This window comes from Tursiops truncatus, chromosome 16, assembly GCF_011762595.2.
Source record: "Tursiops truncatus isolate mTurTru1 chromosome 16, mTurTru1.mat.Y, whole genome shotgun sequence".
In the NCBI taxonomy this organism is placed as follows: Eukaryota; Metazoa; Chordata; class Mammalia; order Artiodactyla; family Delphinidae; genus Tursiops; species Tursiops truncatus.
In genome coordinates this window covers 36,440,886-36,468,226 of record NC_047049.1, presented here as the reverse complement: position 1 = coordinate 36,468,226, position 27,341 = coordinate 36,440,886, and the positions used below count along the sequence as shown (strand labels likewise).

At 39.6% G+C, this 27,341-nt stretch overlaps 2 protein-coding genes across 2 annotated transcripts in view; one reads left to right on the top strand and one right to left on the bottom strand.

Moving 5' to 3' along the window:
* Positions 1–27,341, bottom strand: part of LIPA (lipase A, lysosomal acid type) — a 101,068-nt gene that overhangs the window by 70,080 nt on the left and 3,647 nt on the right. The gene's annotated exons all lie outside the window — the stretch shown is intronic.
* Positions 1,388–26,901, top strand: LOC101330197 (interferon-induced protein with tetratricopeptide repeats 1). Its single transcript, XM_019941810.3, has 2 exons — positions 1,388–1,658; positions 22,768–26,901. Exons 1-2 carry the CDS (start codon positions 1,654–1,656, stop codon positions 24,203–24,205), a joined length of 1,443 nt encoding a protein of 480 aa, XP_019797369.2. The 5' UTR covers positions 1,388–1,653; the 3' UTR covers positions 24,206–26,901.

Here is a 27,341-nt window from a genome sequence, read left to right as displayed (position 1 = left end):
GTCTCGCTATGCCAGGATTAAGCACCAGTTTCTCAGTAACAGAGATGCCATGTGTTCCTTAAAAAATTTACATTTTGTATGTCTGTGGCATGTGGGACGTTTAAGGTTTCAAGTCTCGCTATGCCAGGATTAAGCACTGGATTCTCAGTAACAGAGATGCCATGTATTCCTTCACAAATTTACATCTTGTGTGTCTGTGGTATGTGGGCGCTCTAAAGCACAGGGCCAAAAGCAGGGGCCCCTCTTACCTGGGTGACACTATAAAAGATATAAAGGGATGTCACTTTATCACTACCAGGATAACAAACTGTTAAGTCAGACAACCAACAGAATTACAGACCTTCCCAGTTGCAGGTTACTTTGGCTGGACATAACACAGTCTCTGAACTCGAAGTATCTTATGGTGCTCCCATTGTTGGGAAAAAACAAACAGGTGTCAGTTTTGTTACACAAGCATCTCTCTCTCTCACCTTCTGCAGCTTCAGAATGGAGGGAGCCTTTCTCCTACGCAACTGACAATTCTTGCATCTTCAAATCAGCCATGAGAACTATATTCCCTATATTTTCACGGATATTTACATCATAGAAAATTTTATTTAAAAAAATCTCTCAGGGTATTATCACTCCTTCAGAGCTTAAAGCATAAATATGTAAATTTATCAGCTAGGCAGCTTGCCAACAATATTATATGTGTTACTATTTCCCATTTTATAGCTCGAAGAACTGAACGATTGCCTTAGACCTCAGAGATTGAAAGTGCTCAGGGTTTACTCCAGGGCTTGGCTTCTTACATTTAGCATGGGGGAAAAAAAATCAGGCTCAGTGATTTGACTCATGGATAATCCCAGAGCTAGTAAATAACACACAGAATTAAATCCAGGTCTCAAGGTGCAAATTGTCTCCCACAAGTAAATTGACTTGACGAAGTTACTTTTTACAACGTATTTCTGGAGCAGTCTTTCACAATATGTGCTCCCAGAAACCCCTACACCAGAATCTCCTACAGACTTCATTAAAAAAGCAATTTCCTGGGACCCACCCTAGAGTTAGGGTCAGATTCCTGGGAGTGCCGATTTTTTTTTTTTTTTTTTTTTTTCTGTGCCCCGAGGCTTGTGGGATCTTAGTTCCCCCACCAGGGATGGAACCCACGCCCCCTGCAGTGGAAGCACAGAGTCTTAACCACTGGACCGCCACTGGAAGTCCCCAGTCATGATTTTTAAACGACTTCCTTCTACTGAGTCATGACAGATTCTTAAGTTTCTTTTTCCTCCTCTTGATTTTAAATCAGTTTCACTTTCCAAATCCTCTTCCGTTTCATAAAGGCAGTCACTCAGAGATTGGGAGAACTGGACCACCAGGGAAGTGCCCAGTCATGATTTTTAAACGATTTACTTCTACTGGGTCATGACAGATTCTTAAGTTTCTTTTTCCTCCTCTTGATTTTAAATCAGTTTCACTTTCCAGATCCTCTTCGGTTTCATAAAGGCAGTCACTCAGAGATTGGGAGAAAATATCAGCTGATGCATTCTCCCTACCCCACATCCCTCTTTTATAGCCCCCTCAGTATTTACTTGAGGCAGACGTGAAAGATTTCTGAAGAGCAAATCAGCTTGGACCCCAGCTTTTCAGAACAGCAGAGAACAGATCACCATCATGAGGTCAGTGAGATACCTTGCAAGCACCCTCGATCTTGAAACCAAATTGTAAGATGAGCTTCTTGGGTGCAGGCAAGTTCCAGAGTTGTCCTGTTGCTTGTGGACTAAACATGCCTTTACCAATATGGGTACTTTTTATTTCTGTGACTTTTTCTGGTGTGTGCACTCCGACTCCCTAAGCTTCACGGGTGGAGCTGGGAGCCAGGAGCCGGATGTGAGGGAGGCTTGGCAGGAGTGGTTAGATCCAATCAGCTACAAAGTTTGCTGGTTCAAAGTCAGAGCTAAGCAAATTACTCTTTTGAGGTTTTTTCTGTTGTTTTCTTGGAAAGAACTAAGAGGCTTTCTTCTTGTCATTTTAAAAGGAAGCATTTCTTTTCAGCAGATGTTATTAAAGATGAAATTGGTAGTAAAAAGGCAACTCATGTTGGGAATTTTGCCCTGAAAGTTTGATCACTTCAAGGTGAGAAGTGGAAAAAACAATCCTTACAGATGGACATTTTTTCCATTTCTTATAGGAAAACAAACCGGAAGCTGGGAGTTTATTTTTATTGCTGTAATGAGAACTTGTGAGCAGCAGAAAATAATTTCTCTTCAAAACATAATGACCTAATCTCTTTCCTAATACTGATCTAATTTCTAATGAAGGAAAGCAGAGCAACGGTTGCCTGGGGTTGGTGGAGGGTGAGACTGGGCTTGACGAGGAGGGTACACAGGGGATGATGCAAATAGTCTATAGAGAGATAGTGGTGGTGGTTACATGGGTATATATGTTTGTCAAAATTCATCAAACTATACTTTAAATGGGTTCATTTTATTAAATGTAAAGCATAATCTTAGTAAATTTGATTTTCAAAGATTCATATAGACCTGCTTGAGTTCTAACATCAGTTAGAGCCTCAGGAAAAAAACAGCTGAGAGAAAAGGAAAACTTTCCCATCAAACACCTGGGAAGGGATCGAGGGGTTGACTGGCTGGGGAGGGAGCACCCTAGTGACCATTCAGGGAATGAGGACAGGGCGACCCAAGGGCTCCCAAATGCTCTGCAGGCTTGTATCTGGGGATGGGGTGGATATGAGGAATTCACTGCTAAATGCCTCAGGTCACTTCCCCTATGTGATGGGCTCCCAGGCATGAGTGATGTGAATCATGTCTGCATGAGTGAGTTGACCAGAAAAACCTAGCCCTGCCCAGTGCCTTGGTAGCCAGTCTGCCTAAGAAGTTTGGCAGTGATCTGTGCTTGGGTGTGTCCAGAGCCACGGACCTGAGGAATTCTGAGGGAGGCTCTCTGGACTATGCTGGACTGAGGCCCACATCAAGGTGCCCTGTTCCCAGAGGCTGTAGGGACAGGGGCAAGTTAGGCTGTTCCTTCTCGGCTGTGCTAAAAATTTCCAAACGGGGAAGCCACCTGGGGAGACACCTCATACCTGCTGGCTGGCTAATGAGTGCCCTCCTCTGCCCCATCCACTGAGGAAATCTGTTGGCCCCTTTGCACACTCAGAATTCACTTAAAATGATAACACTGATATACCAGTTATCATGGCAGTAACAGTTTCCTTGCAGTTGGAAGTGCACTCTGTCCAGGGCTCTACACGCATTATCTATCATCATCCTCCCAGTAGCCCTAGGAAGGGAACGCTATTATTTTTCATTAGTTTCACTTTCTAGATGAGAAAAATGGGCCTCAGAGGGCAAATTACTTGGCCAAGAAGTCATATAGAAAGTGTGTCAGAGCAGGGTGGTTACTAAGGTGCCAAACTCCAGGGCTGGGCTTCTTCTGGGTACAAAGGCCAAATGGGTGAAAGGTATTAATGCTTTTAATTATGCTCACATTAGAGAGGAGGGGCAGGGACTGGGAGGTCTGGACCCTCGGGTCCCTATTTGGAGAGGGAAGATCAGTCCTTAGAGTGCCCAGAGCCACACCTGAGATGAAGGTAAAAGTGCATCTCCCTACAGCACAGTTTCCTATCATTTGGATGGAAGAAAAAAGGAAATTTATTCCAGGCCATTTTAGAAGTGAGGAAATGAGGCTGTGATGTGATTCAAGAAATACCCCAGAGCTGGTCAAAGAGAAAACCGAAGTCCAGGCTTTCTGTGGTTATTTTCCTTTCTTCTAGATGTCTGACTCACTGTTTGATACTTACATGATCTCCTACAAGTAAATGGGAAACTGCTTTTCAAAATACCTCCAGGGACTTCCCTGGCAGTCCAGTGGTTAATACTCTTCACTTCCATTGCAGCGGGCATGAGTCCAATCCCCTGGTGGGGGAACTAAGATCCCGCATACTGTACTGCCAAAAAAAACAAAACAAAACAGAAAACAAAATACCTCCAGGACTATGCTTCTCAAAACACGATACAGGGACTTCTGCAACAGAATTTCCAGGGTGCTTGTTAAAATGCAGAGTCCGGAGCCCAAGCCCGCCCCTAGGTTGCATCTGAATCTCTGGGAGGAGGGCCTATAATGTGCATGGCATCGACAATGCCTTCTTTCAAACTCTCAAGCACAGTTGCAGAATCTGTGTAGAATGGTACTCCCAGTGGAGAACTGAGCTCAGCTCTGCATGTTCAGTTGCAGTTTCTCCTCAGCAGGAATCTTGATAGCATTCCCTCAGTTTTGTTTTCCTTTTCTATTTTATAAAAGCACAGACCTAACAGCTAGCATCCTGAGTGGAAACCTCCTCTGCATTTGCTTGCAACCCACAGCAGAAAATAAAATCTGCCTGAACCCCAGCTTTTCAGAATTGCAGGGAAACAGCCATCATGAGGTAAATGTTCCCTGGTTCTCTGATAGGAAGTTGAGAATCTCTCCCAAATCCTGTTCTTGAGTGCAACTTCCTGAATTATGCTGAGTCAGTTTTTGCTAGTAGATTAAATATGCATTTCACTAATCATCTATCTGATCTATGTTACCAATTCATGCACTTTTATTTCTGTGGCTCTTCCCGATTTACAGAGTCAGGCGCTGAGGGAGGTGCTCCCAGCAGAGCTGGCAGCTGGCAGCTGGGAAGGGATGTTGAGAGAGCCTAGGAGGGCATGCTCAGATCCTTTCAGGCAAAATCTGGTCAATGAGAGCTGGGGCCTGGAGGAAAGTTGCTGCAGGTCCCGGTCCCCCTTTTGTTTCTTATATTTGAAAGGACAAAATCAGAGCTTTGTGTGTTTTGTTATGGTTGCTGTGGTTATTTTAAAAGCACGCTTACTTCTCAGCAAACGTGCTAAGGATTAGTTCAGCACTATGAAACTTCATAATGAAGTCGCTTTTGCCTTGAAATATGCTCTGACAGGACTGGGGGATATGTCTACGTGAACCATCTTCTCACCGACCTGCTAGACTTCCCGTGTGAACTATAAACAGGGAGTAAGTGTCACAGAGTCTCTCAAACTGCGTGGCATATTCCCTGTACCACACCCCACCTGAGTGCTCTATTAGAACGCAAATTACTAGGCCCTGCATATTTGGCTCTCATGTTTCACTCAGAACCCTTCCTGGGAAGTGAGAAAACCAAAACATGTTTATGTGTTGGGAATATGGAAAAGATGAGTTAGGAATCTACACTTCTGTGAACCCTCTCTCCACATTTCTTCTGACAGCATTAGTGGTGTACTACAATGCTGAGAGGGGGCAGAAAGAAAGAAGGGGTTTGCAGTGTTGAGGGTGATGCTGAAATCATTTTAACATTAGCAGAATTAATTTCTTTCCAGCTGCCTTTTAGACTTCATATTACCTGCCTGTTGGCACCATGAAGTAATTAGCATTTCCTCAGGGTTTTTACACCAACGTGCTTTTTGTCCTAATGACGTGACCATAGAATCCTGGGAGGCAACAGATAAAGAAGGCAAGGACACGGGGGACGGATAATATTTGAGTATTCAAAGTACTGGCTTCATTTCCATTAGATTGAATCCTCCTAAAAAATACAAATACAGTGATGAATCAAATGGAAATCTCATGGAACATAGCCTGGGTCAATTGAGATGTCACTTTACATGGGAGTTGCTAATTGAAGACACAAATATCTGATTTAGAAAACAGGGTTCAGATGTGATTGAGTTCCCAGATTTGCTGGTTAGTGAGCCAAGTCTATAACCTCAAAATAAATTCAAACTTTAAAATTTACATTTGTCCAGCTACTGGCAATCATGAGAGACCTATGTGCTCCAAACACTTGGCTGGACATTTATTCACACCTAAGAAAAGTTAAAATGTACTGTGGAAAGGCAAAGTAAGGGAAAAACCTGTTTAGGATGTGCGAGCTAAAAATGACACAAATACCTTCATGTATCTTTTAAGTGTTTGCTTTGTGGTATGTGATATAATCTTCTCCTTTCTCTCCCTAAAATATTTTCTCCAAAAACATTCAATAAAGTTAACAACTCAATAAGCTAATAAAGTCTCTGCATGTATTTTACTGGTGAGATTTTTAAAAGATTGTATGCTTTTTGTATATTCTTTGTTTGGGTGGAAGTAGAAAAACACAGAGGCAACTCACATAGCAGTAGAAGACCTGAGGCAAGGAAGCCATGGGAATATAAACCCTACCAAGAATTTTTTTAAATATTGGGAGTGGGGGTGGATTTACTTCTACAGGCCATGGAATTAAAAGGTTGACTTATGCTACCTGATCCCTGAGAGCTGGAATTGACCAATGGCAGAGGGTAAGGGAGTTTTGAGTGGGGTCATTCAGATGATACCTGGGGAACACACAAGTAACACCCATTTCAACTTTGATACTAAACTAAGAGCAGATTTATTAGATTTAACCAGAAGAAAACTACTAGAGCAGGAATATCGTCTTTTCCTTGTAAACAAGGTCTGACTAAAGTTACAACAATATGCATGCTGAAATGTTTTATCAATTAATTGCACTGATTACCTTCTTACACAACAAAAAAATAAGATAAATGCATGGGTGGATAGAGAAATTGATGGCTGAATAGATACGTAATAAAGCAAATATGGTAAAATGTTAACTGTAGAATCTAGGTGGTGAGTGTATTAGTGTTTGTTGGAAAATTCTCTGAACTCTATGTTTAACAATGTTCATAATAAAATGTTAGGATAAAAAAGTAAAAAAAAAGAAGTATTCTAGAAGTAAATCAAAATGAGGCAAATGAACCAAAATATATGTGAGATAAAGGATAAAACCGCACAGAGAAGTATTCCAAGTGGTTTTTTTAATACATTGTAATTCGACTCTACATCTTTAGAAGGTTACATCTTACGATGAAAGAACAGCAAAAAACAAAAACAAAAACAAAACCGCTAAACTCTACTCAGCAATCATTTTGAAGGTGTTCTGCGTTTGTTATTCTGAGACTGTTGGCAGTGTATTGTGGAATAGATCATATGTACGCTGGTATCACATAGAAAAGAGATATTCAATTTGGGAGGAAAAAATACACAGATGTAGGATCAATTAGGTTAAGTAAAAATCCTGTAAATTTGAATTTGTAAGATGAAATCATAATATATTTTATCTTTAAAATATACACACAGTACCAATGTCATTTTCCTGGTTTTGATATTGTACTACAGTTACACAAGATGTTGCTACTGGGGGGGTCAGGGGTTGGCTGCACAAGACTCTTCCTGCAACTTCCTGTGAGTCTGTAATTATTTCAAAATAAGCTTGAAATATAAAGGAGGAAATGATAAAAACTCAGTACTTGACTGTGTTGCAATAAGCCAAACTGTGGGTTAAGGTGGGCTGAGTGGACCCTTGAAAACCCATGAGAAAATGTGAAAATCATCAGACCATTCACTACAAAGGACTTCTGTTGTCTCTGAGTTCTTCTCCATGGATGTGATCAGAAGTATTTAGAAATAATCTCAAAAGGAACACACATTTTTTTGTTGTTGGTTTATAACATTATATAAGTTTTATATGTACAATATTATATTTCAACTTCTATACATATAGAAGTTGAAACCTATACAGGTTTATACACAGATAAACCTGTATTATTTATTCAGAAATTTTTATTTGTGTAGAACTTTCTAACCAGTTCAGGATGTCTCAGTGGAAGCTTATAGCATTGGTGAGGGCTGGCATGGGAGATGAGCTGGGCAGGAGGGGCTGAGCAGAAACTTTTTGGATCTGACAGGGTGTCTGATGAAGTGTTTCTAAGAGGAAAACGTTCTTGCAGCTGCTCCTTTTCTGTTTCTTATTTTAAAAGAAAAAGTATAGGAAGCTTTTTTTTTTTTTAAAGAAAGCACTATTTAAACTTGATGACTGAAAATACTGCTGCTGCAGCTGCTGCTGCTACTACTGCTACCACCAACAGTCACCTTTTTTTAAAATTTTTGAATTTTATTTTTTTTATCTTTTATACAGAAGGTTCTTATTAGTTATCCATTTCATACATATTAGTATATATGTGTCAATCCCAATCTCCCAATAGTCACCTTTTATTTGCATGCTTCTATGTGCCAGGTAGTTGCTAAGTATTTAAATTCAAGTTCCATGAACTACAGTTGAGTTGGAATTTGACTGAGGTGTCATTCTGCAGCATCAGAGAGCTCTCTATTCCAGAGCATCTTACTTTTACCTTCTGCTCAAGTGATCAAAGATCAGGATGCTTTCTTGGTATCTGGCATATTTCCTTCATTTCTGAACTAGGTGGATTGTTTATTTCTGTCAATCTGAAACCAAAAGTAATGACCAGAATCCTGGCCACTTCATTAGGAGTAGGTTTTTATATTTCATAGCCTTCTATATACAGGAGAGTAACTAAAAATGAGGCTACCTCCCTCAACTCTCCCTTTTCTACGCAGTCATCGAGAACCTAGCCACCAACCTTCATGATAGGTAACAATGGGCTGACGCTCTCCTTTAGGGTAGGAGGCAGATCTGGTTCCAAACCCTTGCCAGTCCCTGGGTTTTTGCAGCACTAGGAACAACCCTCAATATGGTCCCAGGTCCACAGTCGTTGGTAATCTGGGTTCATACAACTCGGTACACACCCTGAAATCCCATAAGATACTCCTTGCCCCTTGACTCTTCACGGTGAAGCTATGGACAGAAGGCGTCATCAAAACCTTCCATCGCTTATCTCAAATTCTGTTTCACTCCTCTCAACCACTTGATATTCTTCTCTGTGAATAAACTTCCTCTGTTTTTATTATTGTCAGGTGCCATGGAAAAACATAGCTAACAATGGTAGCCAAATATATATATGTCAAGCTCAACAGATTCAGCTTCTCAGGGAAGCAAGTCTAATTGTCTCCTCTCAATAAGGGGCCTTCCAGTGATTAAATTAACTGTGATTGGGGAGAAATTTGCTTTGCAAAATCTGCTGGAATCACCACTTTACTACACGTATCAGGAGAGTAGGGCAATTTCCAATACAAAGTAGGGAAAACAAGAGCTCAGAGAACACCAGTAATAGGAGCGTAATCTGTACCCAGGACCATAGTCTCAGCACTTATTCTTCCCAACCTCTTAACACAAGCACCACGACTACAGAAGACTGTATGGGTCAGGATGGGGTAGAACTGGATGCCACGGGCACCAAGAGGATACTCTCTTGCACAGGTATGGTAATCATGTCTGGTTAATGAGAACACTTTAGATGACTACAAGAGAGAGCATTAAGAATAAGGAAATGTTTTCGTTAAGGCCCAACATGTTTTGTTTGATGTCTCAAGATGCTAGCACTTACACTTTCTTTGTTCCTATGAATAAAGAAGAAGTTATAGAACTCTTTTTATCCTTGACCATTCTCCAGAAAGAAGGGTATGCAAAGGCACAAAATAATTAGTAAGATACAACCTCTCAGAGAATTGGAACAAATTTGAGTTAAGGCTCTAGTTTAGTGATTTGCAGAATTTTATACCATAAAAGAAGAATTTCTGTTTCCAGATGAGCAAGCAAGGCACAGATTGGGGGCATGACCTTGGCAAGTTCACAGAGCCAATTTTCACAGGTCTCCCTGGCTGTAGGTTCAGTGGACTCTACATTACTGGCATCTCTTGGTTCCTGGGTTTCTATAAGGCCTTATGGAGTCTGAGAGAGGAATTAGCACATCAATAAAACTGCTTTCCACCAGCCTTTTCTCAATCCGTTTTCAATACAGAACAAAGGAAGCAATAACTGTTTAAGTTTCGTTTTCTACCACTCTGCCTACTTTAATTTCACTTTCTACTTTCTGTGTAAAGTTTCTGGAAAAAATGTTAATCATACTATCTCAACAAACTTAGTTTCAGTGATGACATTCCCTTATTCTTCTATCTGATCATCTACTTTGGACTGAATGTGTGTGTGTGTGTGTGTGTGTGTGCGCGCGCACGCGCACATGTGTGTGCTCACACACATGCACATTCATACACACACATAAACTGTTTTATTAGTTCAGACATCTTTATTTTTCTTAGCAACTCCCTGAGGAAGATGTTAAAACCCAAAGAAGGGGAGGGAAATGGGAAGGGAGGAAAGGAGAAAATGATCCCAATCTCTGAAGTAATTTTTCACCAACCTCACTTCTGTCTGACCTAGGGAGGGAATGGACAGTTTGTCTGGATAGAAATATTGCTCTCTGGCTCCACAACAGGGAAAAAAGTAGGGCCCACACAGCTGTGTGAGCCATAGTCATGGCTCAGATGTCTTGAGGGAAATATTGTGTGGGAAGAGTAGGAGAAGCTCACTGCTTAGAGAATAAGACCTTTCTCTGTTGGCTTCTGGTCTCACTATCTGCACTGCCGGGTTCCTATGTTGGGCCTTCTCAACCTGACTGGATTTAAGATTAGCAGATTACGTGTCCTCTGGGGAAGCCATGTGGTCTGCAGATGTTTGACAGCCTCCTGGCTTGGCTAGAGTTCTGTGCTTGGGAACTCCCTCATCTTCCTTAGGTAAAGGGCCTAATGTGAACATTTCTATATTACCCAAACTGAATCTTCATTCAAATAACTCTTGATATCAGCAGATCAAAAAAACATTAATTTGTATCAACCTGCAAATTCCCCCTCAGTGCTCCAGTGGGCAAAATTTTGAAGGGGCAACAGCTTCAGAAAATGCATATAATTATGGGCCTATTATCAACCCTTCTCCCCTCCTTTGGTCCACAGACAGATAAGAGTGGACTATCACTGATAATTAAGAAAATAGTAATAATAATGATAAAGTAGATATCACTTCCTGAATGCTTATCAAGGGCCAACCTGGCTTCCAAAGTATTACGTAAATTACTACATTTACAAAAGAAACCTATGAGGCAGGTACTCCTATTATACTTATTTTGCAATACGAATTTTAAATTAAGAAATGTTGAGGCTACACAGATAATAAGTGATAGAGCTGAGACATGAACCAGAGTCTCTATTCAATGATACCTTATTTAACCTTTAAACAAATGTTTCTTAAAGGGTACCAGTGGAGGTTCATGAGCTCATTTCAGATGGCATGGTAATTAGCTTTTATGTTTTAATGCTTTTGTGTTTATTTCAACATGTACTAGAAATATATATATATACACACACAGACATATATAATTTGTAGAATTTCTATTCAAGTTAGTAATATGATTTTTTGTGTGATAAAATACACGTAAGACAAAATTTACCATTTTAACTATTTTTAAGTATACAATTTTGTGGTATTTAATACAACCACAGTGTTGTGCAACCATCACCACTATCTACTTCAAGAACATTTTTGTCACTCTGAGCAGCCATTCCCCACTCATCCTTCACCCTAGGCCTGGCAACCATTAATCTGCTTTTTGTCTCTATGGATTTGCCTATCATTGATATTTCATATAAATGGAAGCATACAACACATGGCCTTTTGTGACTGGCTTATTTCACTTTTCATAATGTCTTTGAGGTTCATCCATTTTGAAGCATGTGTCAGAACGTCCTTCCATTTTAAGGCTGAATAATATATCATTGTATGTATAGATCACATTTTGTTTATCCATTCTTCCACTGATGGACACTTGGGTTGCTTCCACCTTTTGACTATTGTGAATAATGCTATGAATATCTACTCAAGTCTGTGCTTTCATTTATTTTAGGTATATACCCAAAAGTGGAATTGCTGAATAATATGGTAATTCTATGTTTAATTTTTTGAGGAATCACCACCATTTTCCTCAGCAGCTGCCCCATTTGACATTCTCACTAGAAGTGCACAAGGGTTCTAATTTCTCCACATCCTCAGCGACACTTGTTATTTTCTGTGTTTTTGATAACAGCTATCACAATTGGTGTGAAGAGATATCTTATGGTTTTGATTTGCATTTCACTAACATTGGTGATGTTGAACATCTTTTCATCTGCTTACCGGCCATTTGTATATTTTTTGGGGGGAAATATCTATTCAAGTCCTTTACCCATTTTTTAATCAGTTGTTTTTTTCTTGCTGTTGAGTTGTAGGAATTGCTTATATAGTCTAGATATTAATCCCTTATCGGGTACATGATTTGCAAATATTTTCTCCCATTCTGTGGGTTGTCTCTTCATTCTATTGATAGTGCCCTTTGAGGCACAAAAGTTTTTAATTTTGATGAAGTTCAACTTATTTATTCTTACTTTTGTTACTTGTGCTTTTGGTGTCATATCCAAGAAATTGTTGCCAAATCCAATGTCATGGAGTTTCTTCCCTGTTTCTTTCAAGATTTTTATAGTTTTAGGTCTTACATTTAGATCTTTGATGCATTTTGATTTCATTTTTTGTATACGGTATAAGGTAGGGGTCCAACTTCATTCTCTTGTATATGGATATTCCTCTTTTCTGCATATATCCCAGACTCAGTGCTGGAGAAGCCTCCAACCTAGAAATGCCAGCAGGCATAGACAGAAAAGTCCCATGAAAAGCCTGCTATCTCTAGCCAAAGGACCAAGGAGGGGACAGCCTAGCAAGACAAAAAATTTATGAACAACCATTCTACTCCAGCCAAATACACAGGAAAAAATCAAATAAAAACTAAAGCCCCATTCCGAACTTTGCCAGCAAAGGCTGAGTGGGTAGCCTAGACTTCTACCCTCACCAGGCTATAGCTAGGCATCCCAACTCTCACCCTCCCCCTACCCCCATGGATGATGCCAGAGAAGGGCAAGTGGAATGCAAAGACTTCCATCCCCACCAGGGTGGTAACAAGAGTCCCTCTCTCTGCAGTGAGGGAGTGAAGACCACAAAGGAGGTGTGGACATCAGCCCCCACCTAGTGGTAATGAGGTATCCTCCCACTCCCCACTGAGGTGGTATCAGAGAGGCCTAGTGGAGTTCAGGACTTTCACCACCATCCAGAGGTAATAAGGTCACTCTTCCCCACTCACCTCCCTTCCCAGCATCAGTAAAGGCCACATGGAGAAGAGTAACAAGGCACACCTACCCCTTCAAGCCAGGGTGGTATCAGCAGAGGCCTGGGGGATCCTGAACTCCCACCCCCATCCAGCAGTAATGAGGAGCCCAGGCTCCCCATAAAGTGTTAATGAAAGACAAGTGAGTAAACAGGATTCCACCTTGATCTGGCAGTGTGGAATGAGGTGTCCTTCCCCTTTCCCTAGAACAACAGTATTAGAGGAGGCCTGCTAAAACAGATTTATATGTAACTCAGAGTCCTATAATATATAATAATACCCAAATGCCCAGGTTTTCATTAAAAATTGCTTATCATGCCAAGAACCAGGAAAATCTCAACTTGAATGAGAAAGAATAATCATCAGACAACAACACTGAGATGACACAGATATTAGCATTGTCTAACCAGGATTTTAAAGCTGCCATCGTAAAAATGGTTCAATGGGCAATTGCAAACACACTTGAAACAAATGAAAATATAAAAAGTCTCAGCAAAGAAAAGGAGATATAAAGAAGAACCAAATGGGAATTTTAGAATTGAAAAGTACAATAACCAAAATGAAAACCCAGTGGGTGGGCTCAAAAACAGGATGGAGAGGACAGAGGAAAGAATTCATGAACTTGAAGACAGAATGATAGAAATTATCCAATGTGATTCTAATTTCAAGTAGCTGACCAAAGTCCAAAGATGATAAACCCAAAGAAATCCAAGACACGTCACAGTTAAAATTCTGAAGACTAAAGACAAAAAGAAAACCCATGAAAGCAGTAGAGAGAAATGACACCTCAGCTATAAGGAAGGGAAAAACATACACACAAGTCTAATGGCAAGTTATTTCTCGTTAGAAACCATGGAGTTGAGAAGAAAGGGGCATAACATTTTTCAAGTGCTGAAAGAAAAGAATTTTCAACCTAGAATCCTATATCCAGCAAAAATATCCTTCTGGAATAAATAGGAAATTAAGACATTCTCAAATGAAGGAAAGCTAAGAGAATTTGGCACCAACAGACCTACCCTTAAGGAATAGCTAAAGAAATTTTTCCAGTGAGCAAAAAAGGAAATAAAAGGTATACAGATCAGAAAGAAAAAATAAAACTGTCCCTATTTATAGATGCCATGATGGTCTACATAGAAAATCCCAAGGTATCTATAAAACAATTCCTAGAACTAAAAAGTGGGTTCATCGAGGTTACAGAATACAAGATTTACATACAAAAGTCAATTGTATTTCTATATACTAGCAAGGAACATGTAAAAATTAAGTTAAAAACACAATATAATTTTAAATTGCACAAAAAGAAACACATAAGTGTACTTAAGTGTAAATCTAACATAACATGCATAGGACTTCAATGCCTATAAACTATTAAAATGCTAATGAAAGAAATTAAAGAATATCTAAATAAACAGATACAGAATGTTCATGGATTAGAAGACTCAGCATAGCAACAATGTCAATTCTCCCCCAACTGATATAAAATTCCTATCAAAACTCCAGCAAGATTTTTTATAGATATAGAAAATATTAATCTAAAATTTATATGGAAAAGCAAAGGAACTAGAATAACAATTTTGGAAAAGAAAAATAGAAAGGAATCACCCTACCCAGTTTTAAGATTGATTACACACAGTAAACAAGATTGTATGGTATTGGTGGAAGGATAAACACACAGATCAGTGGAACAGAATAAGGAACCCAGAAATAATCCCACACGAGCACAGCCAACTGATTTTTGACAAAGGTGCAAAAGTAATTCAATAGAGGATGAACAGTCTTCAACAAATGCCGCTGGAGCAACTGGATATCCATAGGCTGAAAAATGAGACACTGACCTAATCTTCATACATTATGCAAAAATTAACTCAAAATGGATCACAGATTTAAATGTAAAATTATAAAACTTGTAGAAGAAAATACAGGAGAAAATCTTCAGGACTTAGGGCCTGGTGAAGAGTTCCTGGACATGATACCAAACACATGACCCATAAGAGAAAAAAAATCAATAAATTATACTTCATCAAAAGTAAAAACTTTTGCTCTTCAAAAGACCTTATTAAAGGATAATAAGACAAGCCACACACTGAGAGAAAATATTTGAAAACATCACAAAGCACTCATATCTAGAATCTATAAAGAGTTATTGAAACCCAACAATAAAAAAAACCTAATTAGAAAATAGGCAAAGGATATGAAGAGATATTTCATGAAAGAGGATATGTAGATGGCAAATAAGCACATAAAAATATGTTCAACACCACTAGCCATTAGGGAAATGCAAATTAAGACCACAAGGAGATACCACTACATGTCTATTAAAAGGGCTAACATTAAAAAAAAAAGTGAAAATACCAAATTCTGGTAAGAATGCAAAGAACTAGATCATTCATACATTACTAGTAGGAATGAAAAATGATACTATTCATCTGGAAAACAGTGTGGCAGCTTCTTAAAAACATAAGCATACACTTACCACATGACCTAGCAATTGCACTCCTCAACATTTATCCCAGAGAAATGAAAACGTATGTCCATGTAAAGGCCTGTATACAACTCTTCATAGCACTTTTATTTGTAATAAGCCAAAACCAGAAACAATTGAAATGTCCTACAACAGATGAATAGTTAACTGTGATACTCCCATACCATGGCAAATGACCCCCCAGTAGAAAGGAATGAACTGTTGATAAAACTCAACAACTTGGATGTATGTCAAGGGCATTATGATGAGTGAAAAGGGCAATCTCCAAAGATTACATAATATATGACTCCATGTATATGACACTCATGAAATGACAAAATTATAGAGATGAAAAACATGTTAGTAGTTACCAGAGGCTAGAAATGTTTGGAAATGGAGGGAGGCAACAGTTTTGACTCTAAAGAAACAGCATGAGAGAGATGTTTGTGATGATGGAGTAGTTCTCTAACTTGATCAAATGATGGTTCCATGGATTTACACATGTGATAGAATGACAGAACTGTATGCATATTGTACCACTGCCAATTTCCTAGTTTTGACATAGTTAGATAAGATATAATCTTTGGGAGAAACTGGGTGAAGGATACACTGGACCTATGTACAATCTTTGCAAATTTCTGTGAATCCATTATTATTTCCAAATAAATGGGCCAAATATTATTGCTTTTAGGTGGTCTTAATTTGTTGCATAATCTGCAGACTAAGTTCCTAAGGTCAATAATGTTTCCTAAGGCTCTGCATTTCTTACTGGTCTCTATCCTAATTACAAAAATAGGAAACATTTTTTTTTTTTTTAATGGCCTGAGTCCTGATTTTGCCACTCATGCAGCTGTGTGATCTCAGGAACCTGTGCTTTGACTTTATTTTTTATACAGCAGGTTCTTATTAGTTACCTATTTTTATACATATTAGTATATGCATGTCAATCCCAATCTCCCAATTCATCCCACCCCGCCACCCCCCCACCCCCACTTTCCCCCCTTGGTGTCCATACGTTTGCTCTCTAGATCTGTGTCTCTATTTCTGCCTTGCAAACCGGTTCAGCTGTACCATTTTACTAGATTCCACATATATGCGTTAATATACAATATTTGTTTTTCTCCTTCTGACTTACTTCACTCTGTATGACAATCTCTAGGTCCATTCACGTCTCTACAAATGACCCAATTTCGTTCCTTTCTATGGCTGAGTAATATGTACCACATCTTCTTTATCCATTCATCTGTCGATGGGCATTTAGGTTGCTTCCATGACTTGGTTATTGTAAATAGTGCTGCAGTGAACATGGGGGTGCATGAGACTTTTTGAATTATGGTTTCCTCTGGGTATATATGCCCAGTAGTGGGATTGCTGGGTCATACGGTAATTCTATTTTTAGTTTTTTAAGGAACATCCATACTGTTCTCCATAGTGGCTGTATCAATTTACATTCCCACCAACAGTGCAAGAGGGTTCCATTTTCTCCACACCCTCTCCAGCATTTGTTGTTTGTAGATTTTCTGATGATGCCCATTCTAACTGGTGTGAGGTGATACCTCATTGTAGTTTTAATTTGCATTTCTCTGATAATTAGTGATGTTGAGCAACTTTTCATGTGCCTCTTGGCCATCTGTATGTCTTCTGTGGAGAAATGTCTATTTAGGTCTTCTGCCCATTTTTTGATTGGGTTGTTTGCTTTTTTTTTTTTGCGGTACGCAGGCCTCTCACTGTTGTGGCCTCTCCCATTGCGGAGCACAGGCTATGGACACAGGTTCAGCGGCCATGGCTCACAGGCCTAGCCGCTCCGCGGCATGTGGGATCTTCCTGGACCGGGTCACGAACCCGTGTCCCCTGCATTGGCAGGCGGACTCTCGACCACTGTGCCACCAGGGAAGCCTGGTTTGTTTGCTTTTTGATATTGAGCTGTATGAGCTGTTTATATATTTTGGAGATTAATCCTTTGTCCGTTGATTCATTTGCAAATATTTTCTCCCATTCTGAGGGTTGTCTTTTTGTCTTGTTTGTAGTTTCCTCTGCTGTGCAAAAGCTTTTAAGTTTCATTAGGTCCCATTTGTTTATTTTTGTTTTTCTTTCCATTACTCTAGGAGGTGGATCAAAAAAGATCTTGCTGTGATTTATGTCAAAGAGTGTTCTTCCTAAATTTTCCTCTAAGAGTTTAATAGTGTCCAGTCTTACATTTAGGTTTTTAATCCATTTTGAGTTTATTTTTGTGTATAGTGTTAGGGAACATTCTAATTTCATTCTTTTACATGTAGCTGTCCAGTTTTCCCAGCACCACTTATTGAAGAGACTGTCTTCTCTCCATTGTATATCTTTGTCCCCTTTGTCATAGATTAGTTGACCATAGGTGTGTGGGTTTATCTCTGGGCTTTCTATTCTGTTCCATTGATCTATATTTCTGTTTTTGTGCCAGTACCATATTGTCTTGATTACTGTAGCTTTGTAGTATAGTCTGAAGTCAGGGAGTCTGATTCCTCCAGCTCCGTTTTTTTCCCTCAAGATTGCTTTGCCTATTTGGGGTCTTTTGTGTCTCCATACAAATTTTAAGATTTTTTTTCTAGTTCTGAAAAAAATGCCATTGGTAGTTTGATAGGGATTGCATTGAATCTGTAGATTGCTTTGGGTAGTACAGTCATTTTCACAATATTGATTCTTCCAATCCAAGAACATGGTATATATCTCCATCTGTTTGTGTCATCTCTGATTTCTTTCATCAGTGTCTTATAGTTTTCTGAGTACAAGTCTTTCACCTACTTAGGTAGGTTTATTCCTAGGTATTTTATTCTTTTTGTTGTAATGGTGAATGGGATTGTTACCTTAATTTCTCTTTCTGATCTTTTGTTGTTAGTGTACAGGAATGCAAGAAATTTCTGTGCATTAATTTTGTATCCTGCAACTTTACCAAATTCATTGATTAGCTCTAGTAGTCTTCTGGTGGCATCTTTAGGATTCTCTATATATAGTATCATGTCATCTGCAAACAGTGACAGTTTTACTTCTTCTTTTCCAATTTGTATTCCTTTTATTTCTTCTTTTCTGATTGCCATGGCTAGGACTTCCAAAACTGTGTTGAATAATAGTGGTGAGCGTGGACATCCTTGTCTTTTTCCTGATCTTTGAGGAAATGCTTTCAGTTCTTCACCATTGAGAATGATGTTTGCTGTGGGTTTGTCATATATGGCCTTTATTATGTTGAGGTAGGTTCCCTCTATGCCCACTTTCTGGAGAGTTTTTATCCTAAATGGGTGTTGAATTTTGTCAAAAGATTTTTATGCATCTATTGAGATGATGATATGGTTTTTCTTCTTCAGTTTGTTAATATGGTGTATCACATTGATTGATTTGCATATATGGAAGAATCCTTGCATCCCTGGGATAAATCCCACTTGATCACGGTGTATGATCCTTTTAATGTGCTGTTGGATTCTGTTTGCTAGTATCTTGTTGAGGATTTTTACATCTACATTCATCAGTGATATTGGTCTGTAATTTTCTTTTTTTGTAGTATCTTTGTGCAGTTTTTCTAATCAGGGTGATGGGGGCCTCATAGAATGAGTTTGGGAGTGTTCCTTCCTCTGCAATTTTTTGGAAGAGTTTGAGAAGGATGGGTGTTAGCTCTTCTCTAAATGTTTGATAGAATTCACCTGTGAAGCCATCTGGTCCTGGACTTTTGTTTGTTGGAAGATTTTAAATCACAGTTTCAATTTCATTACTTGTGATTGGTCTGTTCATATTTTCTATTTCTTCCTGGTTCAGTCTTGGAAAGTTATACCCATCTAAGAATATGTCCATTTCTTCCAGTTGTCCATTTTATTGGCATAGAGTTGCTTGTAGTAGTTTCTTAGGATGCTTTGTATTTCTGCAGTGTCTGTTGTAACTTCTCCTTTTTCATTTCAATTTTATTGATTTGAGTCCTCTCCCTCTTTTACTTGATGAGTCTGACTAATGGTTTATCAATTTTGTTTATCTTCTCAAAGAACCAGCGTTTAGTTTTATTGATCTTTGCTATTGTTTCCTTTGTTTCTATTTCATTTATTTCTGCTCTGATCTTTATGATTTCTTTCCTTCTACTAAATTTGTCCATAGGTCCGTAGGTCTACTAACTTTGGGTTTTGTTTGTTCTTTCTCTAGTTCGTTTAGGTGTAAAGTTAGATTCTTTATTTGAGATATTTGTTGTTTCTTGAGTTAGGATTGTATTGCTGTAAGCTTCCCTCTTAGGACTAGTTTCACTGAATCCCATAGGTTTTGGATTGTCGTGTTCTCGTTGTCACTTGTCTCTAGGTATTTTTTGATTTCCTCTTTGATTTCTTCAGTGATCTCTTGGTTATTTAGTAACCTATTGTTTAGCCTCCATGTGTTTGTGTTTTTTACGTTTTTTTTCCCTGTAATTGATTTCTAATCTCATAGCGTTGTGGTCGGAAAAATTGCTTGATATGATTTCAATTTCCTTAAATTTACTAAGGCTTGATTTGTGACCCAAGTTGTGATCTATCCTGAAGAATGTTCCGTGTGCACTTGAGAAGAAAGTGTAATCTGCTGTTTTGGGATGGAATGTCCTATAAATATCAATTAAATCTATCTGGTTTACTGTGTCATTTAAAGCTTCTGTTTCCTTATTAATTTTCTGTCTGGATGGTCTGTCCATTGGTGTAAGTGAGGTATTAAAGTCCCTCACTATTATTGTGTTTCTGTTGATTTCCTCTTTTATAGCTGTTAGAAGTTGCCTTATGTATTGAGGTGCTCCTATGTCGGGTGTGTATATATTTATAATTGTTGTATCTTCTTCTTGGATTGATCCCTTGGTCATTATATAGTGTCCTTCCTTGTCTCTTGTAACATTCTTTATTTTAAAGTCTATTTTATCTGATATGAGTATTGCTACTCCAGCTTTCTCTTGATTTCCATTTGCATGGAATATCTTTTTCCATCCCCTCAGTTTCAGTCTGTATGTGTCCCTAGGCTTGAAGTGGGTCTCTTGTAGACAGCATGTATATGGGTCTTGTTTTAGTATCCATTCACCGAGCCTGTGTCTTTTGATTGGAGCCTTTAATCCATTCATGTTTAAGGTAATTATCAATATGTATGTTCCTATTACCATTTTCTTAATTGTTATGGGCTTGTTTTTGTAGGTCCTTTCCTTCTCTTGTGTTTCCCACTTAGAGAAGTTCCTTTAGCATTTGTTGTAGAGCTGGTTTGGTGGTGCTGAATTCTCTTAGCTTTTGCTTGTCTGTAAAGCTTTTGATTTCTCCATGAAATCTGAATGAGATCCTTGCTGGGTAGAGTAATCTTGGTTGTAGGTTCTTCCCTTTCATTATTTTAAATATACTGTGCCACTCCCTTCTGGCCTGTAGAGTTTCTGCTGAGAAATCAGCTGTTAACCTTATGGGAGTTCCCTTGTATGTTATTTGTTGTTTTTCCCTTGTTGCTTTCAATAATTTTTCTTTGTCTTTAATTTTTGTCAATTTGATTACTATGTGTCTCGGAGTGTTTCTCCTTGGGTTTATCCTGCCTGGGACTCTCTGCGCTTCCTGGACTTGGGTGGCTGTTTCCTTTCCCATGTTAGGGAAGTTTCTGACTATAATCTCTTCAAATATTTTCTTGGGTCCTTTCTCTCTGTCTTCTCCTTCTGCAACCCCTATAACGTGAATGTTGGTGCATTTAATGTTGTCCCAGACGTCTCTTAGGCTGTCTTCATTTCTTTTCATTCTTTTTTCTTTATTCTGTTCCATGGCAGTGAATTCCACCAACCTGTCTTCTAGGTCACTTATCCGTTCTTCTGCCTCAGTTATTCTGCTACTGATTCCTTCTAGTATATTTTTCATTTCAGTTATTGTATTGTTCGTCTCTGTTTGTTTGTTCTTTAATTCTTCTAGTGGTTGGTTAATTCGTCTAGGTCTTTGTTAAACATTTGTTGCATCTTCTCGATCTTTGCCTCCATTCTTTTTCCAAGGTCCTGGATCACCTTCACTATCATTATTCTGAATTCTTTTTCTGGAAAGTTGCCTATCTCCACTTCATTTAGTTGTTTTTCTGGGATTTTATCTTGTTCCTTCATCTGGTACATAGTCCTCTGCCTTTCATTTTGTCTATCTTTCTGTGAATGTGGTTTTCCTTTCACACGTTGCAGGATTGTAGTTCTTCTTGCTTCTGCTGACTGTCCTCTGGTGGATGAGGCTATCTAAGAGGCTTGTGCAAGTTTCCTGATGGGAGGGACTGGTGGGGGGTAGAGCTGGGTGTTGCTCTGGTGGGCAGAGCTCAGTAAAACTTTAATCTACTTGTCTGCTGATGAATAGGGCTGAGTTCCCTCCTTGTTGGTTGTTTGGCCTGAGGTGACCCAGCACTGGAGCCTACCGGCTGTTTGGTGGGGCTAATGGCAGACTCTGGGAGGGCTCACGCCAAGGAGTACTTCCCAGAACTTCTGCTGTCAGTGTTCTTGTCCCCGCGGTGAGCCACAGCTGTCCCTGGGCTCTTCAGGAGACCCTCCAACACTAGCAGGTAGGTCTGGTTCAGTCTCCTATGGGGTCACTGCTCCTTCCCCTGGGTCCTGATGCACACACTACTTTGTGTGTGCCCTCCAAGAGTGGAGTCTCTGTTTCCCCCAGTCCTGTCAAGGTCCTGCAATCAAATCCTGCTAGCTTTCAAAGTCTGATTCTCTGGGAATTCCTCCTCCCTTGTCGGACCCCCAGGTTGGGAAGCCTGACGTGAGGCTCAGAACCTTCACTCCAGTGGGTGGACTTCGGTGGTATAATTGTTCTCCAGATTCTGAGTCACCCACCCAGCGGTTATGGGATTTTACTTTATTGTGATTGTGGTCCTCCTACCGTCTCACTGTGGCTTCCCCTTTGTCTTTGGGTGTGGGGTGTCTTTTTTGGTGAGTTCCAGTGTCCTCCTGTCGATGATTGTTCAGCAGTTAGTTGTGATTCCGGTGCTCTTGCAAGAGGGAGTGAGCGCATGTCCTTCTACTCTGCCATCTTGAACCAGTCTCCTAGGAAACTCTTACATAGCATGAAATCTGTATGCTCTAAGTGCTTTCCATAGATAGGCTTATTAATTCTCACCAAATCCTGTGTGATAAGTCTATTATTTTCCCAACTTTACAAAAGAGACTCTGAAGCACAGAGAGGCTGCATGGGTAGAAAGTGCTGGGGCCAGTGTATGAAGCCAAGCAAACTGCATTTAAAGGCCACAGGGATCTTAGAAATACAGGAACTCAAAGGAAGATCAAAGCAGGCGTGCCCTTTTCAAGGCTAAGCTCTAAATACGCAGTGTTTTGTCTAGCTTATTTCTATTGGCTGTTTGTCACCTAACAAAGAAAATCTGCTTTTGTTTTTATAGTACTAATGCTGATGAAGATCAGATCAAGGATAAACTGGAACAGTTGAGATGTCACTTTACATGGGAGTTGGTCATTGACGACACTGAAATACCTGAATTAGAAAACAGGGTCTTGGAGGAGATTGAGTTCCTAGACAACACATACAAAGTGGGAATATACAACTTACTGGCCTATGTGAAACACCTGAGAGGCCAGAATGAGGAAGCCTTGAAGAGTTTGAAAGAAGCTGAAGACTTAACCCAGCAAGAACATGCCAACCACTCAGACATGAGAAGTCTGGTTACCTGGGGCGACTATGCCTGGCTGCATTACCACATGGGCCGACATGCAGAAGCCCAGATTTACCTGGACAAGGTGAAGAACACTCGCAGGAAGCTTGCAAATTCCTCCAGCTATAGAATGGAGTGTCCTTATATGGACTGTGAGGAAGGATGGGCCTTGCTGAAATGTGGAGGAAAGAATTATGAACGGGCCAAGGTCTGCTTTGAAAAGGCTCTGGAAGTGGACCCTGAAAACCCTGAATTCAGCGCTGGGTATGCAATCACCGTCTATCGCCTGGAGAGCTTTAACAAAGCAGCAAAGCGTACTGGGGAATTTTGTCTGAATACCCTACAACAGGCTGTCAGGCTAAACCCAAAAGATGCATATATTAAGGCTCTCCTTGCCCTGGAGCTTCAAGGTGCAGGACGAGAAGCTGAAGGAGAAAAATACATTAAAGAAGCACTGACCAACGGGTCCTCAAAGATCTATGTCTTCCGATATACTGCCACGTTTTACCGAAGAAAAGGCTCTCTGGATGAAGCTCTTCAGTTCTTAAAACTGGCCTTGAAAGCAACACCCTCCTCTGTCACGCTGCATCACCAGATGGGGCTTTGCTACAAGTCACAAATGATCCAAATAAAGAAAGCTACAAACTGGCAGCCTAAAGGACAGGATAAAGAAAACATCAACAGAATAATACGATCAGCCATATCTCATTTTGCATTTGCTGTGCAACAGAAGCCCACATTTGAGTTTGCTTACATAGACCTGGCAGAAATGTACACAGCAGCAGGTGACCACAAAAAAGCTGAAGATGCTTATCAACAGGTGTTATGCATGGAATCACTCAACACATATATGCTGCAACAGATACATTTCCACTATGGCCAGTTTCTGGAATTTCACAAAAAATCTGAAGTTGATGCAATCAGCCATTATTTAAAAGCAGTAAAAATAGAAATGGCATCATTAGCAAGGAATAAAAGTATCAGTTCTTTGAAGAAATTTGCTTTAAAGAAACTTCAGAGAGCTGCATCCGATATAGAAAGCTTGTGCATCCTTGGGTTCATCCACAAAGTACGAGGAGAAATGAATGAAGCCCTGGAGTACTACGAGCAGGCCCTGAGGCTGGATCCTGTCTTGGAGAACTCTGTGTTTGTGACCTGTACGCACTGAAATATGGACCACTCTTACATATCATTTGATTTTACATCAACATATACTAATCATCTTTTCTGCTTGCTGCTTTCAGAAACATGTAATTCACTGCAATGATGTAATCTTTGAACAGTTACTCAAACCTGATAAAACATTGGTTGTATTGGGAAAATAGTGAAACAGACTATACAGGTCTCTGTGTGTGAAAGAGAGAGAGGAAGAGAGAGAAGAACCATTTCTCTGTGAATGTTATATAGTAGAAAAAAAAAGTTTGTTGAGTAGATTTGTAGCAAGTAAAACACTGGCCTTGACATGGAACCAACCTAAATGTCCATCGACAGATGAACGGATAAAGAAGATGTGGCACATATAAACAATGGAATATTACTCAGCCATAAAAAGAAATGAAATTGTGTTATCTGTAGTGAGGTGGATGGACCTAGAGTCTGTCATATAGAGTGAAGTAAGTAAGAAAGAGAAAAACAAATACTGTATTCTAACTATATATGGACTCTAAAACAAAAAAATGATACTGATGAACCTAGTTGCAGGGCAGGAATAAAGATGTAGACATAGAGAATGGACTTGAGGACATGGGGTGGGAGGGGGAAGCTGGGGTAAAGTGAGAGTAGCATCGACATATATACACCACTGATTGTAAAATAGCTAGTGGGAAGCAGCTGCAGAGAACAGGAAGATCAGCTCGGTGCTTTGTGATGACCTAGAGGGGTGGGATATGGAGGGTGGGAGGGAGGCTCAAGAGGGAGGGGATATGGGGACATGTGTATGCATATGGCTGATTCACTTTGGTGTACAACAGAAACTAACACAGTATTGTGAAGCAATTATACTCCAATAAAGATCTATTAAAAAAAAACCCACTGGACTTACGTAAAATAAAATGTTCAATTCATTCATTTTATCAATAAATAGTTTTCAGTGCTAGATACCAAAAATACTATGGTGATGTAGGGGAGGGAAAATTCTTTTTCCTGTACCCATCTTAAGTTCATTGGCTTGGGCCTTAAACTGAAAAAAGACAGATTAACAAGAGAAAAACAAACAAGTTTATTAACACACGCATTGGGCATACCCAGGGGAGTACCCAGTGATGAGTAATTCAAAGGGGTGGGTTTACATAGCATCCTAACAAACAAACAATACATTTTTAGAGAAGTGATAAGGCAAAGGCAAAGAACTTTAGTTTCTAAGTGGCAAATTATAGGAAGGCAAATATACGAGGGAAACTAATGGACGATAATAGCCTGCTTATAAGGTTTGTTATGTATATTTTCCTGTTTGTGTCTCTGGGTTGATTAGGGACTAGAGTTGTCTCAGGTGATCAACTTCTCTCCTTCCCGGTAGAGGAGGAGAGACATTTTTTTCAGGAAGACGGGGGAGAGCAGAGAGCTTTCCTTATATCTGCTTCTTTTCAACTGCCTTTAGCTCAAAATAATCCTATGGCAAGGTGGCATATTTGGGGGTGGCATATTCTGCTACCCTTCAGTGAAACAAAGCAGACATTTCCCCAAACCTCATGCAGCTTACAATCTAGTGAGAAAGACAGTAAAACAAATACACAGTCAATTAAAGGTCAGCTTTCCCCATGAAGATGTTTGAAATTTAATTCATTGTCAAACTGTGCCAAGTAGTTTCTCTTGTTTTATGCCATTTTGTTTGAAGTGTTATTGATTCAGTCATTTGCTGGTATTGACCTTTCTCCAAAGAAGATATACAGATTACCAACAAACACATGAAAGGATGCTCAACATCACTAATCATTAGAGAAATGCAAATCAAAACTGCAGTAAGGTATCACCTCACGCCCGTCAGAATGGCCATCATCAAAAAATCTACAAACAATAAATGCTGGAGAGGGTGTGGAGAAAGGGGAACCCTCTTGCACTGTTGGTGGGAATGTAAATTGATACAGCCACTATGGAGAACAGTGTGGAGTTTCCTTAAAAAACTAAAAATAGAACTACCATATGACCCAGGAATCACACTACTGGGCATATACTCAGAGAAAACCGTAATTCAAAGACACATGCACCCCAATGTTCATTGCAGGTCTATTTACAAGAGCCAGGACATGCAAGCAACCTAAGTGTCCGTCGACAGATGAATGGATAAAGAAGATGTGGCACATATACACAATGGAATATTACTAAGCCATAAAAAGAAATGAAATTGAGTTATTTGTAGTGAGGCGGATGGACCTAGAGTCTGTCATACAGAGTGAAGTAAGTCAGAAAGAGAAAAACAAATACCATATTCTAACACATATATATGGAATCTAAAACAAAAAAATGGTTCTGAAGAACCTAGGGGCAGGACAGGAATAAAGACTCAGATGTAGAGAATGGACCTGAGGACATGGGGAGGGGGAAGGGTAAGCTGGGACGAAGTGAGAGAGTAGCACTGACATATATACACTACCAAATGTAAAACAGATAGCTAGTGGGAAGCAGTTGCATGGCACAGGGAGATCAGCTCGGTGCTTTGTGACCACCTAGAGGGGTGGGATAGGGAGGGTGGGTGGGAGTGAGGGAGACACAAGAGGGAAGAGATATGGGGATATATGTATATGTATAGCTGATTCACTTTGTTATAAAGCAGAAACTAACACACCATTGTAAAGCAATTATACTCTTTAACAATAAGCAGTAAGCAATTATACTCTTTAACAATAAAGATGTTAAAAAAAGAAAAAAGAAATATTAAAAGGATGCTAAAGGATCTAAGAGACCGTCTGTAGCAATCATCTTTGATTATGACATTTTATTGATAGACAATGCACAACAAATAATGTTTTTAAAAGGAAAATTAAGGAAGCAATGTTATTGTTTTTTCATTCTTGTGTGTGTCTGGGGGGGAGGATGTATTAATTTCCTGTCATGGCTCTAATAAATTACCACAAACTTGGTGGCTTAAAACCACACTAATTTATTATCTTACGGTTCTAGAGATGAGAAGTCTGAAATTGGTTTCATTGGCCTGAAATCAAGGTGTTGGCACAAATTCCCTCCAGAGGCTCTAGGGGACAATTCTTTTGGTACCTTTTCCAGATTCTGGAGGCTGCCTGTATTTCCTGGTGCGGACCCCTAATCCACAGAAAATACAAGTCCCCAGGGAATTCCCAGAAATATTGGGC